General features: G+C 37.0%; 1 protein-coding gene across 4 annotated transcripts in view; it reads right to left on the bottom strand.

Moving 5' to 3' along the window:
• The window catches only part of cltcl1 (clathrin, heavy chain-like 1), a 78,814-nt gene extending 63,018 nt beyond the window's left edge, over positions 1 to 15,796 (bottom strand). For 3 of the 4 annotated variants that reach the window (XM_051921115.1, XM_051921114.1, XM_051921117.1), the window contains exons 1-2: positions 15,576 to 15,796; positions 4,988 to 5,195 (exon numbers count right to left, since the gene is read on the bottom strand). In XM_051921115.1, coding sequence (XP_051777075.1) covers positions 4,988 to 5,195; positions 15,576 to 15,617 — 250 coding nt within the window. In that variant the 5' untranslated portion in view covers positions 15,618 to 15,796. The remainder of the gene's footprint in view (positions 1 to 4,987; positions 5,196 to 15,575) is intronic. The other variant, XM_051921116.1, reaches the window with a different exon arrangement.
• Between the last annotated feature and the right edge of the window lie 958 nt (positions 15,797 to 16,754).

Raw genomic sequence — 16,754 nt, forward strand, 5'->3', positions numbered from 1 at the left:
ATGTAATAACAACCAGAATGGCCCAAGGACAAAGACAAATGAATCAGTTATTTGTCTGGCTTTCATACTGTAAACAGGTATCTAAAAATGAGAAATATTTACATTTACTGGAATTAAAGTAACAAGACATTCTATGCACTTACCCGGATGGGCCGCCTCAAATCAGGACCCAAATGCCTCAGCACCACACTAGTTCCAATCCCCAACAGACCTGACCCCATTGGCTCTCCAGTGGTTTCAACTTTTCTGGGAATGAGGCTGCTGAGGGGCATTCCCCCATCCCCTTCATAATTCGAGCAGCTTTACTGTGGGTGGCTGCAGCAGAGCTATTCCCGTGAAGAGCAGAATGTTGTCCTGTCTACCATTTTGGAGCTGCGTAAAGTTTTTACGGTGCCTGGAGTGCCAATCCTGCCACCAACGCCCAAGTTTTCCCTGCAAGTTGGAGGATCGTTTGCAGGACAGGATTATATTGTTGCGAGACATGCATGCTATCCAGAGACCCGAGATGAAGATTGAACTCCTTCGCTACTGTCGCTCTTTGGAGAATCTTTGGGTACCACTGGTTTGACTTTGTGTTGAATGAGCTGTTGCTCATGGAGTCCTGAATAAAGCACATTACCTACATTGTGAGGAAATGTCAGTTACAACACTACGGCCATGTGGCACGATTCCCCAAGGGTGACCCGGCTCACAAGATCCTCATGTTGAGGACCCAAGTGGCTGGACCAGGCTAAGGAGATACCCATGTAACACCTAGCTGCAGCATATAGATGGTCATTTCTGTAGGGTGAGACTGGACTGCGTGTTTGCCTGGGGGGTTGCCAACCGGAATCCCAAGCTGTTTCGGCATGTGGTGGATGCAGCAATGCACTGCACCAGTTCATATTCCCTAACCTGACCTGAATTAAAGTGGAAAATTGTTTCTTTTTTTGAAACTGGAAGATAAATGTAAAGCTATTTATTTGCAAGTCTTTGTTTTTGATTTATTCTTAACATATTTCTAGTGTCAATTTTATTTATTTTCACCCTTACATCATAGCTCTGCTTCATAAGACATTTCTGCTGCAACTAAAGCGCTGTAAAATTTAATGATGGAAGTACAGCAACTTAATATCACTTGTTTGGGTTCACTATAGAAAATCATGCTGTGCATTTATGAATTAGCAACAAATGAAAAGTGAACTTCAGCAAATACGATTTTAAACAGCCTTTTGTCATTCAAAACATCAAAAACATCCAATTTTAACCTCAGATTGTATGAAACAGGTCAGTAATTTATCAGTAATTTAAACTTTATTGCACAAATCACCTGGGTACATCACATGTACCTGCTCCATAGTCTTAGGCTAAAATCTTTTTTTTTTTATTACTTATAAAATTACAACAACTTTCTACTAATTCACTAATGTCATCTTTGAATAGGCAGCATACGAGACACCTCAACCTGCCATATAGTAACCATCCATAGAGCCTGTTCCAGCCCATTTAGACCATCTCTTCTAAAAAAAAAAAAAAATAAAAAAAAAACCTTACCTCTAGTGAGTAGCCAAACTGGCATGCATTGTGTCACAACTGTCAGAAAAATACATGCCAAGATATGCTGCTGGGACACAGGTAACGAGAAAAGTTAAAGATCTGTACGACTTTGATAGCACTGAATAAAACCTACCCTTCACTTAAAAGATGTTTTGCACTTTGATCCTTGATAGCTATAAACATAATCCCATGGTGATGGTTTGGTACCTGATTTTTAAAGCTCTGAACCAGATGTCATGAGCATAACATTTAAAGAACATTAGGTAAACAAAAAATGTAAAATAGCTTCAGTGCAATCATGTTCACTACAAATAAGAAAGAGAGTATAGGCAAAATAGAACACCTCTTGGAAACACCAAGAGTGGTTAATATATAGAAACAATGACAACACAATATTGAATTTAAATTTGCATCTCATTTTTATTTAAAAATGTTTTAGCCAAAATACAACAACCATCAATGACCAATGATCAAATACCAGAAGGATGACCTCTCAACTCAACCTCTCCAAAACTACTGGCATTTTTACTCTCAAAACTGAACCTTTCATGGATCATTTATTAGTGGAGGAAAAAAAAAGAAAGAACCTGAACTTAGATAGAGACATAATATTGTATTTGAAAATCACCAGTTTAAAAATAAAAACTGAATGATAATATACAGTATAGGGGATGCATGGTATTTCGGTACTGCAAATGTACTGAAAAACCCAAAATTTAAAATGGTACAGCATCTGCAATTAGGAATTTTTGGTACAGGAAATAAACGTAAACTTTACAGTTACAACCCTCCACCTAACAATCGGTGGAGCAGCCAGGGAATAATGTGCTTAGACGTGCTGGAGACTTCATGAAACCATATGCATCAAAATGATTCAGATTTCACAAGGCACTCCTGGCCACTACTCTATTGCTTCCACACAAACTTTATGCTATCAAGAGGGAAGCAGTGCGTAGTGCACCAGGGAGGTATGCACTTGTACGCCACACCAGGAAGGCTGGAGTAAGATGAAGGGGTTTTGTAGTTATCTAATAATTGCTTCAGGACATTTTCGGTACTGGTACCAAGGTCCTAAAGCTGGTATTGATAACAAAGACAATATTTTACCTAGACCCAACACTAATCCTACACTTCTGGTTTTAAATTCATCATCATTGGTACTGTATCTTGAAACATGCAACAGCACAATAGCTAGAAAGCAGTAGACTAATGAAAACAAACTTCTGAACAAAAGCAACAATTTGTGGAGAGTGCAAGCTTGGGAAAGTGGAAAAGTATAAACACTGATCCAGCCCAATGAACATGCAATTATGCTTATGAAATGTATAGTTACCACATATTACAACCATGATGTAAGGAACACAGAAAAATGGCAACAATTCATGGGGTAAGTGCTATACTTCATCTAACAGTCAATTTTCTACAAATCACAGCCTCAATTGACCTTATATAACTAAGAATTATTGCCTAGTGTCTTCTATGTTAGGCTGTAAAGCACAACACCTTTTAATTTGCTCTGGGACCCTGAGTGAGTGAGTCACTTAACCTGCTAGCATTTGAAATGTAGACTTATTCAAACAGCTGTACAATAATTTAGAAATATTGGGATGTATTTGGAACTGACAGATGCTATACAAAATACAGTTTGTTAATCATTAAATCATTAATCATAAAATAATGAACTAATACAGGTGAGTCAAATCATGTTGGTAATATTTTAAGCCAGTTCCTTACTTTGAAGTTATAAATCTGGCTTGCTTGCCTCAATTTTCTAAAAGTATCCAATATGTCAGATGCTTTTTACCTTGAGTAACCTGCCATAAAAATGTGGATTTGTAAAAATGGTAACAACATCTTCATTAGCCACGATGCTACTCTTGCAATGCCTTGTTTTACAAGGATTCCACTGCACAGAAATATATTCATTAGTTTTGGCAATGACGTTAAAAAGAGGATAATTAAGCAAAATCACAAGAGGCAAATTTCAATGTTTCAATGATGCTCAACCCAAATTTTATTTTGCAGGTGTATTGTTAATTTCGCCATTTACTTTTCTTATTACTTTATCAGAAATGATCTTGAGATGCAAATTTATTATGAAAGCACAAAGAAAAATCTGTTTAAATACTGCAATTTAAAACTAAATAAAAAAACATAACAATTAAATCAATTCAATTGTGATTCAAAATCAGTGGTGGGCAAAATTGGTCCCAGGGCCGCAGCTTTTAGATTTTTGCTGAAAAACCTCAAACTGAAAAGACTTCGTAGACACAAAAGAGTAAAGGCCAGAGAAGAGCATTACTAGCAAATAAAACATTTGTTTATTCTATATCATTTCAGATGTAGGGCTGTACGATTACATTGAGGCAGACTACATCTGTGAACCTACAAAGAAGAACTATAACTCTGTACTACCTAAATAATAAAGCTAAGGGAGCCAAAATGCCAATATTAAATTTATCTAAATGCTCAAAATCCCTTAATAGTCACATTATTAGTTCCTGCAGTAAACATAAATCAAGTACTTTCTTGGCGGAAAAATTGTTATCAGCCTCAGAATGAACAGCCTGGATGTATCCTTAAGTTAAAAAAACAGTAGTATGTAACAATAATAACGTTGCTGAACAAGAGACACAAATAAGAAAAGGGACCTTTAAGGGGAAAAAAAAGTTTACCTGAACTAACTATATCTGCATACATAACTAAAAGTAAAGAGACTGATGGCAAAATTAGCAAACTGGGCCTTCCAGGATCAAGTTTGCCTATCACTGAAAACATATATAAAACAGATGAACTGAGAGATGAATATTTTAAGCCTGCAGATTTATCTCAGCTCGTATTTGCTTTTATGTGAGGGCACTAATATATCTACACCACAATGGGGAATGGGATTGAAAAGCAAAAGCTCACAGTAAGGAGTTAGACTCACCATCTGTTAAAGACAAGAATGCATGAAGAAAAGTAAAGAGTCAGTAACAAAAACAAGGAAAGTAAAAGCAATTTTAACTTGTAAAAAGTGCTATCTGAAATACTGTCTGGGCATGTAAAATAAATAAATAAAAAAATAAAAACTAATTATTCTGAAGAACAAGGGAGCTTAATAAAAATGCAAAGCAACAGCATTGAAAACCAAGCAAGTTATTGAATCCCAGAATTCTTATTTATTTAATTTTGATCTTTATCATTTAGACCAATATTGTAAAGCTGGTCCTTTAAATCAATATAAAATTAAACTGCTACCTATATTATATTAATTAACATTATTTATTAAAAAATGTTGAATAAAATGCAAAAGTTTGACTGATACAATAAAGAAATTACAAAATCAACCTGCATTATCAGCCTTTTAGAATTTATATTACTGTAATAAAAATTCAGAAAAAAACATGCCTCTTATAAATGATACTGTATCATTTTTGCGCATCATATAAGAAAGCAAAGATAAGTTTACCTTTCAAAGCAATGACTTTACTGGCAGGGTTCATGATAGCACTATCAGCAGAGATTGGCCGTCTAATTGGATTTGTTGGATCATTCATGTCAATAATAACAACCTGAGCTTGATCTCCCACTTTCTCACGTATGCAGATGAATTTATCAGATTCCATTGTCAGGTAGCTGAATCCAATGTTGGCTGGGTTTATTCCTAGATTCTGCAACTAAACACAGTTAGAAGTATAAATACCAAAGCAAAAACTCTCACAAAAACGGTTTGGTCAAAACCTTTCTTGGAAGGTGGACCATTTTCACTTGGCATTCAGAATAAGTTACATGCAGGAAGAGTATAACAACACACAGTATGATCTCCCAGACAGGTAAAGTTTCTGAGTTATTCTAGCCAATTCTAAATAGTCTGCCAGCCATTAGAGTCTGCACTTTGCTTAAAAAAAATAAATAAATAAAATATGTCAACTTTCATTCTGAAGCAATATAATCCAATGAAATATGGGATGGCTCACATTCAAAGAGATTGAACTTGCAAAAACATAGCGGATGGCGCCATTGATGCATTCAGAAATGATAGGTACAAATGCAAAGTGAAAGAAGAATTCTGGATGGTGTTAAGATTTGACAATCACAACTGACTGGAACTTTGCTAATGTAGTGGTATGTAGAGCCTGCTGAAGAATATTTAGCTCTCTTTTACTTTAAACATTTGAATACACATAATAGTCATCCTGAATATGTTGCTGCATCCATTTAACAATTTTTTAAACTCACTTGTTTAATTCAGGATCAGTTGAGGCTATAGTCAATCTCAGGAGCACTGGACAAAGGCCAGGAATCAACCCTGCATATAGTGCCAGTCTCTAACATGGTAGAGTCATGGACACTATGATATTATATTATGAAATTCCAATAGCAGTCGTGGCCTTTCTGACAAATCACTTATCTTTTTCCTACCTTGCCTTCAACACCAAACAGCATCACTTCTAGATTTAGTTGTTCACTATGTAAGTATATACTTGGAAAGACTCTGGCTCCCTGCAATCATGTTAATTTGAACTATTCCAAATCCAAAACTAAACACTCAAGACAAATAACTGTAAAGAGGTGTTCCTCTCCATTCATCAGTTCTTTGAGGGCAGAAAGGAGCTAAACCAGCCTTAGGTGGAATGCCATCAGGCAATTTTGTAACTAAGCTCACTTACAATGGGCAATTTAGAGTCACAGAGGAAGTAAGAGAAAACAGGAATAAAGGTCAAGTTTATTGTCCGGTGTATACAGTTCATAGCGTACATAGCAAAATAAAGTTTGTACTTGCATGTCTTCTCAGAACCACTAAGAATAATACAATACCAATTAAAAGACACACACACATACAAACGCTGGTCACGTAAAAATGCCATACAGAGTGGAATTAAACTAATATCTAAACACACTGTATGTTTATCAGGGATTGTTTCAAGCTACAGCCACACTGCCTTGTTTTCATTTAAAAAGAGTTTTGAAATAAAATCAATCTCTGTCCACACTGGAGTTTCACATCATTCTCAAAAGAATCTATAGTGAAACAGCCAAAAACATATATGACTTAGACCTTCACCTACAGTGGACATGCATGCATTAGGCAGAAAAACCTTGAAGGGACTGTGAATTGAAAAATTCAGAACTTTGTGAAAATCAGGGTCTAATAACAAATTCATAATGTATACAAAAAGACAGAAATGCTTATCTTGGAGTGAAGTGCCTGAAGTTGTAGAGGGTAAATAATATATAGTCATATTTCTTCGGTTTTATGAATAAAACCGCACTTGGTTTTGTTACACTTGTACCTTTTGTGAAAGTGTTTATTAGATATTTGGACTTCAGGCTTCACACATTATACACTTCATGTCTACATTTTGTCAATTATTACTAAAACATGTTTCTGATGTTTTTGTTTTAAGAATGCGTTTACATAGATTATGTTGTAGACACAGAACACAAATGAAATCCATGTATTCCAAATAACGATATCCTCTTTAATAAAATCCCTGTGTGCGTCCAGGTGTCCGTGTGTGTGTGTCTTCTGATGAAGTGTGCATGCGCGGGGCACGGTGCGATGCGCGATATTACTGTCAGAGAAAATTACAGGCGTTTTACGGAAATACAAACCAGTATTACTAGGAGAGGAAATTAAAGGTACACAATACAATGACGTATATTACAGCCACATACAAGCCAGTATTACTGTCAGAGAAAATTAAAGGCATATTACCAACACGCACGCCTGTATTACCACCAAAGAAAATTAAAGGTGTATTACGGATGTACAAGCCAGCGGACGTACAAGACAGTATTACTGTCACAGAAAATTAAAGACACACAAAAATACAACCAACAAACAGAATGAGGTCAAGGTCCCTTGCCATTTAATATAGACTGTTCCTACTAATGTTTATGCACTACTGTTCTAGCGCCTGTTATTGTAACGGGCTTAATGACTAGTATTATTTATATTTACCCTCTACAACTCCAGGCACTTCACTCCAAGACAAACACTGAGCACTGAGTACCTTCTTTGCAAACTGAGCTGCAGCGGTGGGTGGGGGGATGGGATAGCAAGCTGCTTGTGCTAATTGAAACATTTACAACACAAAAGAAGCTGACAACAGAGGTGTGAAGGAATTTAAGGTGGGCCAGGATTACAAGTTTTTTCGTAGGCTTCGGGAATTCTAGTGTTAATAAGGAAGGAAAAGAAAAAAGTGGAAGACTGAAGAATTCTAATTCATGCTGTTAGAAAAAAATTATTTTCTCATAAAATACTTATTGTTAGGAGATTACTATTTGGTAAAACAAATACTACTGTAGATAAAACCACTCCTATGAAATCTCCAATTCAACAGCAAGAATAGGATTCTGTTTAAGAAACTGGTTGATATGACAAGTTCCAACTACTATGGCATCTCATGACAAAGGCAAATACAATTTATATATCACATTATTATTATATAGAAAAAAAATCAAAGTGCTTTACAAAAAATATAAAGCAAGATAAAAATAAACAACAAATCAGGCTACCACTGCAAACATAACAAGTCAGCTATTGTAAACCTTTAATTTCTCTTTCAGGGTCTTCTCAAACCTTACTAGGAAATATTAACTCCAAATTAAAGTTTTCAAAAATGATTATCCAATTCAAATTTAAGACTCCCCTAAGCCCCTTTTGCACTAGAAGAGTATTTTTGTAATATGCAACTTTAAGACCCCCTTAAGCCCCTTTTGCACTAGAAGAGCATTTTTGCAATATGCAATGCAGAACAGGCAGTGAATGGACTGTGAAGCTTGACTGAAATTAAGGCAAAATTGATCAGGCTTAACTAACCAGACCACCCTTATATTTTACTACTATTTTAAATATGACTGCAAAAAAATTATTACAGTTCATCTATTTGTAATATGTAACAGGTTGGATATGCACTCTGTTCAATTCTATTGTGCTGTACATTTTGTATAGCATATAGCAAGAAAGACATGCAGCACCAAAAATCCTTTTAGCCTAAGTTTTTTCTTTACTCTTGTACAACTTCTAGCATCCCCTTTCCTTAAACTCTGTGTCTCACAGACAGTCATAAATGAATGCTATCAGCTGAGGAAATATCAGTCTTAAAATTGTGAATTAACAAATAACCACTACATTCCTGAAACAGTTAATCAACATCTTGGGCTGTGCATCTTAAAGAGGGTGCTGGGATGGAATTTTTCATTAGTGGGCCAGCCCTTTTCCTGCTGAAAAACACAGATTCTGAAAATTAGTCAATCAAACAGGAATGTGCCATATACTCAGCCAAGCCGACATTTCTTCTTAGACAAGAGTAACTGATGTGTCATCGCTTAAATTATTGAACTTGCCCATTCCAAGAATTAAAACAGAAATCTTCACTCCAGACTCAGGGCACTCTCATTTAATTTTTATTAAGCTTCTAATAGAAATGCTTAAAATGAAGCTATAAAAGGAGTACAGCATGTTTTAAAGTGAGGCATGATTCCATTAATTGAAGAGGAAATCACAATCAATGAGCAAGTCTTTTACTGCCTATTAATACCTTTGTTTGCAAAGCCTACAATTTTATAGTCCACTATGTAAGGCTTAATTCTCTATTTGTGTTTTTTTCTTTATTTGAATTTTCAGCCTTCATTATTTTTCCACTGTCACTTATCCAATAGATCTTGGATGGTGGAAAGGTATTATTGTATACATTATGACCATCATTAAATCCTCTTCAGCTTATAATATTAGTAGAGTTTTATTAATAGAAATTTGAAAAATGACAAAATTTAAGCTATGTTTATAGCATTTGCAGTAATAAAAGCACATTTACTCTACATTCATATGCAGACAATAGGTTTATTTATATGTAAATACCAAAAATCTTTGGCTCCAGTCTTCAATATAAAGCACTGATCATTTCGCGTTAATAGCTTTTGAATTTAAAGTTTTAAACTACTAGGGAGCTCCCCTGCTCGCTTCGCTTGCCCACCCCCGGGTTTGGTTAACCGGATATACAATTTAAAGAGATTGTTATTTTCATTTCATTCATTTTTTATTTCTTGGTATTTGCCAGTAATAAAGCTGTACTGAATGATTTATTTCCCCCACCCCCCAGGGCGTGCTATACGCCAGTCACTTTGCGTCTCTGCCGCTTGCGTTGTAAAGAGGTGGGCTGAACGCACACTACGGAGATGCGGTTGTTCCTCCAAAACCCCCTCTTAAATGGTGATACATTGGGAAACAAATACATTTTTTTTTTTTTACCTCCTCTTTGCTTAAGCAGCTGATGGCTTGCTGCCGCTGCCATGCTGCATGATCTGCATGTTGTGCAGCGCTTCAAACATATAAAAGCCTGTACAGCAGCTGTCCTTTTGTCTCATGGGACGTTAAAATGTCTCCAAGAATGTCACATCTCGTCTCCTTCCAAGATTTCTTTTTATAATAGAGAGACAAGTAACTTTTCATCCATTCTGAATTCAAGTCTGAAGTATGCAACATCTCTATATTAGATCTCTCTCTCTCTCTCTCTCTATATATATATATATATATATATATATATATATAAATAAATCTGTCTGTCTGTATGTCCATCTGTTTTCACAAGAGAACTACTTAAAGGATTTAGATCAGTGTTTTTTTTCTATAATTTACTTGAACATTCAAGTTTATTTTGCGACTTCTGTCATCGCACCAAGTATCAAAGTCCACATGCAGGAGCGATTTATTCATTCCAATCTGGGACAGAGGCTGCAGGCCAAGGGGAGGGGGAAACGTGACGTCAGGTGTGGGGAGCCAGGCGGGGCCCTCCTCACTCACACGCTAGCCTCCGTTTGAAACAGTCTACCACTGGCCACGTTTTAGAGTGTACCTTGCCTCTGCTTAGCTAGTGATACCCATTTGTTTGTTGATTTTTAAAGTTTGTCCCGTTTCACTACTACGTGGGCGGAGCCGTGGGGGAACAGCTAGTTGTTTTATATTTAATCCAGTCTTATTTGTACCCTCCAGGACCGGACTTTTCATATGTGTGATCAGCACTGGATCCAGACAAGGCACAGAAACCTGTCACTCCTGTTATATACACATATTTATTATTTTCTTACTTTGTGTGAAATTCTTCCATAAGGATTCTTTCTGTTCCTAATTAATCAAATTGATCAAGTTTACTCAGGGCTTTCACATACATTTACACACATACATGTAGACACGCACACAAAACAAATATACTGTGCAATATATACACCATCCTTGATAAGAGAACCACTAACATTCATGTATGAGCCCTGTGATGGTCTGGTTCCTACTTTGCGATGACCCTGAATTGGATTAAGGAGGTTTGACAGTATTGTCATCAGTATCATATCATGTATGAACTAAATGATGAAAAACGTCCATCATGCATTTTCAAAATACAAACTAGAAACTTTGCATGATTTAAATGCAATTCACTAATTAGTTACAATTTTAAATATACTTCTGAAAGAATCTGACTTATCCTTCACTGTTTAGAAATCAAACTTAAACTTGAAACCACACGGAAATACATCCAATCTACTGTAAGTTGCTTGTTGACATTTTCCTCTTTACAGTGAACCAAAAAGACCAAACATAGTCTTAGGAGCTAAAAAGAAAATCTTCTTTGTCATGCTTATTTCTAACAAAAGAAAAACAGAGATAAACCACAAGGTCTTTTATACTGTATATCCATAAACAAATTACTGAAAAAGGAAATGTCTACTTACACAAGGATTTTGATAGTCTGGATAAAAGAAGGTTTTACCCTTAAAAGACACCAATACTGCCACTCTCAAGGACTGGGGTTTGACAGACTTGCTGCAACTTTACGACGTCTAAAGTATCTAATGAATGTGACTTCTGCTGCAGAGCGTAAATATAATTTACAACATTCTTATCTTTAAAAACAGTTTTGCAAAATCTTACAGAGGCAGTTTTCTCTTAAGATATTACTTTATAGCTCTACAAGTACTTTAACAGATTAGGAACTTGCACTCCTCGAAATTTAGTTCAATATTCTGTGTCAATGCCTTATAATTACAGAACAACATAAGACAATACCCATTACTGAGTATGTATATGCTCCTTAAGTATTTTTACCTATTCACTCTGGTAGTAGCGAGAGACACTAACTACTGTCAAAAAGTACCACAGAACTTAATCTTCTTTTACATAAGAGTTTCCCAGAGTTTAAGGAAGCAGAAGATCAGCATCTAAACTAACTATTATAGCCCAGACCAGGGGTAGGCAACATCGGTCCTGGTGAGCCGCAGTATGTGCAGGTTTTTGTTCCAACCCAGTTCCTTAACGAGAACTCAATTATTGCTGATGAAGCACATATTGCTTAAGTGACATGTTGATGCTTCATTTTAGTGGTCTCGCTTGTTAAGGTTCTCCAACCTTAATTGCTTATTTCAATCTTAAACTGTTGCATTCCGTGTTTTAATTGCTCCTTATTAGCAATAAGATGTAAAAGACAAAGCAGCCAGCAGTTCTCCAGCTAGCTTTTTTCCAATTACATCTGTGTGTGTTCATCATGCACTGTTTGATTTAATAAAACACTTAATAGAAAAATGTGACAGACTGAAAATGATCTGTTTTAGGCTTCATATCATTTGGATGATATCCTTGGAAAGGAAAAAAATCTACGATATAAGGGCCTTACATTGCACAGACTAACAAGCCATAAAATTAAATAAGGTCTGAGATTGGCAATGATTGGTTTCTAATTAAGCAATTGGGTTGGAATGAAAACCTGTAGCCACTGCGGCTCACCAGGACCGATGTTGCCTACCCCTGGCCCAGACTAACCCAAGACTCTGCACCAAACACAAAGAGAGCACAGAGTTCCAGAAGGAGAGACAATCACTTTCATGTTCTGTACTTACAACAACATGAAATACTGGTATGGTCAAACTAAACAATAAAAACAACTGGAGTGATACAGAACTCTTGACAGAAATATATCCTGGCAAAGGTTCCAAAGCTGAAAAGAGGTCACTCAAACCCAGACTAAGGCTGGTGTCACACTACACAACTTTTACAGCTATTTTCAGTAATAGCCTTCACTGACATAATCTCAGTTTGTCATGGACAATTGCAGCATGTCCCTGACATTCCCAGCAATTTACCCATGGCACTCTGCAAACCACCACAAAAGCAGCCAACATTTTTCATTTTGCCACTAAGTTTTAGGGGTGGGCTCCTGTGTGTGCATGACTGTTGACAACAACTGATAGCTCATACAGAAGTCCACTGAATGTAATACAGCTTCAAGGAAAAGAAAGAAGGAAATCCAGTGATTTAGACCACGCAAAACAGAATAAAGGCCTGTAACTCCTATGTCTTGTGTTTGTCATACCACAAAAGAACTGGACAAAGAAAAAACACAGGCTGAACCTCTCCATACCCGAGAAAGACTTGTGCATCCACTGGTTGGCAAAAAGCTTATGATACTTTAGAAATCTAAAAACTGTACCAAAAAGCTGTGAGCAAGTCATGTAATATGTCATCCCCTGTGATTGGGGTATAATCCAATGTCCTCAAGGTAATGATATCCAGCCACTGCAACTGCTAAGTCTGACACACTCTGCATCTCGAAGTTAGTATGTCATTGGCAACAGTAAGAACAGGCCCTGTGACTGCCATATCATTTGGTCTAAACTTGAATGTATATCACAGATTTAATATTCAATAATTAACTGACTTTTTGAAAGACTCAATACACTGCTAGGTAGTCTTGCAGCATTTTTCAGATCACTGTTAAACACACTCACTCAGCATTTGCTGGAACAGCCTGTTAACTACTTTTGGTTGCATTGCTTCAGTTTTCGTTAATGAAGCAGGGGGCCTTTCAACAAATGAGAAACAGTAGCCCTTTCTTTTGCCAAATGCAAGCAGCTCTTATAAACCTCCACTGCAGCATGGCTCCAAACTTCTTTCAAAATAAAGTGCCAGATGCTGCATAGCTCTTTAACCTTTACACTAAAGACCAAATTTATACTGGATGTGGATCCATCGTTATTGCTCATTGTTACGCTTCTCTGGGGCTGTCAGAAACTAGAACACAATGTCCCTACCACTCTCCATTGTGTATGACTTGCAGGACTTTTGCCAAAATACAGGTTTGATTAATGTGGTAAATTGACACCTTTATTGAAAACACCTTATAAAACATATGTATAACACACATTACTATTAAAAAAGGTACTAAATTGAAAAACAAATTAAGGTATAGTCCTTTGTTCCTCAGAGGCAACCAACAGGCAAGATTTAGAGCAATGCAGGAAATTATATTAGAGCACTTTATAACACATGAGACACAAACGTTGCTCTTCCAAAAGCAAGCAGGCAATTTGGTTTCTTTTCGCCTAAAGTTTCTGATTAAATTTCTCAGTATGGCTGGTTCCTGCTTTTATTGTGAAAGCCATCTCAACCTAAGATTACATCGATGAGGCCATGATGATGTCAAAATATTTTCAGTCTATACCACCTCACAGAAAATTGGGCTGCACATAAAGCTTTATTCTCAGTATGAAATTTTTAGATGTTCACTGTAACTGGCCTGCTTCTGTTGTATGCAATACTTACTTTTCTGCAAAATAAAACAAGTGAACAACACCACAGTCATTAGATCATAAATGTTTTAAAAACAATAGAAGATAATTCAGTACATCAAGCTGGTTTGGATAGCCAATACCCTAGCTGTTCCATTATCTCAAACAAAATCATTTTTAAGGTTGTCCATGTTTCCTCTTCAACTGCATGACTTCGTAGTTCATCCCAGATACCTACAGCTCTATGCATGAAGATGCACTTCCTTGAATCTTTGTACTTCCCCTTAATTTCCACCAGCTGAGTATGGAATTACCTATTTAGTCAAAGAAATTCAACTAGATCAACTTTATTGATGCCTTTGAGAATTCAGAAGACCTGATTAGGTCCCAAGGTGGCCCCCTAAAAGAATAAAGGGATTTAATTCCCTGATCTTCTCAAAGTATGACATTCCTTTTGTCCACTTTGCTGCTCTCATCTGAAGAGCTTTATGATATAGTGTCTGACGGCATGCAATGCAAACTGAAGAACCTTATCTACAATTACGTACAAAACAGCATACTTGGCAGGAATGGTAATCACATGCATTACTATTCAAAAATTGAAAAAGAGGCCAACATAGATTTGTGTATAGGCTGAAATGGAGTGAGTGCAACAACATACCAACTGCATTCACTCACCACAAAGCTAAAAATTGTAAAATCAATTATGTAAAAAATAAAATTAATAAATTGTTTTGATATTTACTTTATCAAAGCCACAAATTAATATGAATGCATTCTAATCAGATCAGTGAACATTTTCATTGATTTTACACGGCGTCTTTCTGATGTACTGCAAATATGTCTACTTTTTTACGGAGGCTTAGGTCAAAAGGTCATAAAGCTCACCTAATAAAAGATTATACACATCACTATTACTGCACCGTTTTGTGCTTTTAAAACATACGCAAAGGGCCCCGGAGATGAACAGAAATTATCTCCTCCTTCACAGCGCACATGCCCAAGAAGCATCCTCATTGCACGCCGTATTTCTTCAGATGCACTTGTCTCTCATGTCATGCATGCGTGTACGGCTGGCGGCTGTAACAAGACGGTAGATTTCCGCTTCGGATCGTCCCCGGTTCACCCTCTACTGTCGCTACCATGGAATCAAAAGAAAAGGGGTTACCCCGGTACTCGAGTGTGGTGCACAGTGGATGTTGCCGGAGGACCCTCCGCGTCTAGCCTTTTTAAACAGACGTAACTTCCACTTCCACGGCATCCGGCCTCCCATCTCACCGAATCCCTGCCGAGTTGCGAGTGTCTTTTATCTTTTTACGAGTCATGCTTACTTCCCACCCCCTATCACCAACGTTAGGCCTTAATGAATCAGCTCTTTAAATTTTAACTAAAACTGACAAAAAATAGCCCAGATTCGATTTTGCACGTCTGTCGCCCAGCATGCACAAGCTGAATGTTTCATTTCATTTTCATTCCCGTCCCAGAAATCGCCTTACCTGCAGATGTTCCTGAAACCGTATTGGAAGTATCTGTGCCATTTTGGGATGACGCTCTGTTAAACAGAAGGGAGAAAGCGAAAATAAAATAACCCTTTTACTGTTTAGGGCGTATAAGTTTTAAACCGTGAAAGGCATCTCTGCGCTGCAAAACAGATAGCGGAGCGCCAGTTTCCCAAACACAGTGCCTGCCAGTCTACTCCTGCTCTGAATCACTCCATGTCAACATCCGCATTGCAAACTAGTGCGCGACGGGAAAACCCGGGGAGTGATGCAGTACTAAAAGAAGCCCAATATGTATAAATGAGAGGGTAGGTAGTAAGTGGAACCAAACAAAATATAATGTACAATTACGATCCCAGTATGTGATTGATTGTGATTGATTTTTTTTTCATTAAAAAATATGGCCAGTATCCCTCCGCTAGTCCCTTGCTACCCTAGGGCACGTGACAGCGCCCCTTCTCCGAAAGCAGTGCGGATTCACTACAATGTACTAGGGATTACGTTAAAATCACGATATTTGGGACCTGGACCGCGGAAATTACTTTCAAATTGGCATATGGGTTTTTACATTTGTTGTACACAAATTTATTTATGGATTGTACTAAGGACGTCCCCGAATATATTTGTTCTTTAACATAAATAAGAATTGTGCCAGTGTTTCGTGATGCTTGTATCAATAGTGGTGGCGGCCACGACAGCGCTTCTCGGTCTTTCATTAAACTCACACGTCGTCCATAGATTATCATCAACACTTTTGTCATCTGCAGAAGCAGCACAAGCGGGTCATCTCAGCTCCATCCTTTTTTCTCTGTCCACATATTTAGACCACTGGTTTAAAAAATCTGTTAAGTATTTAGTGGCATCAATTGCAGGTCATTGGCTTTGGAGACAGTGGGTTCCCTAAGGGCATTACTCATTGTGTTATTATCAACCGTTCTTAGTCTGCAACCAGATAAATATTTCAAAAAGGCTGTTTTCTTCCATTCTTGTCATTTTTTTTCCTTCCGGATAGAATGAGAGTTTAGGCAACAACCCATATCATCTTCTTAATGTGTTCTTCGAAGATAGGTTCTTATACTCGCCTCCTTTTATTCAATTGTCCATTTAGTGTTTTTTTTAAAACCATAATTCCAGCTATCTATCATTTATCAAACCAATGTAATCAAGTTCAGGGGT

Source organism: Erpetoichthys calabaricus, chromosome 18 (assembly GCF_900747795.2).
Source record: "Erpetoichthys calabaricus chromosome 18, fErpCal1.3, whole genome shotgun sequence".
NCBI classification, from domain to species: Eukaryota; Metazoa; Chordata; class Cladistia; order Polypteriformes; family Polypteridae; genus Erpetoichthys; species Erpetoichthys calabaricus.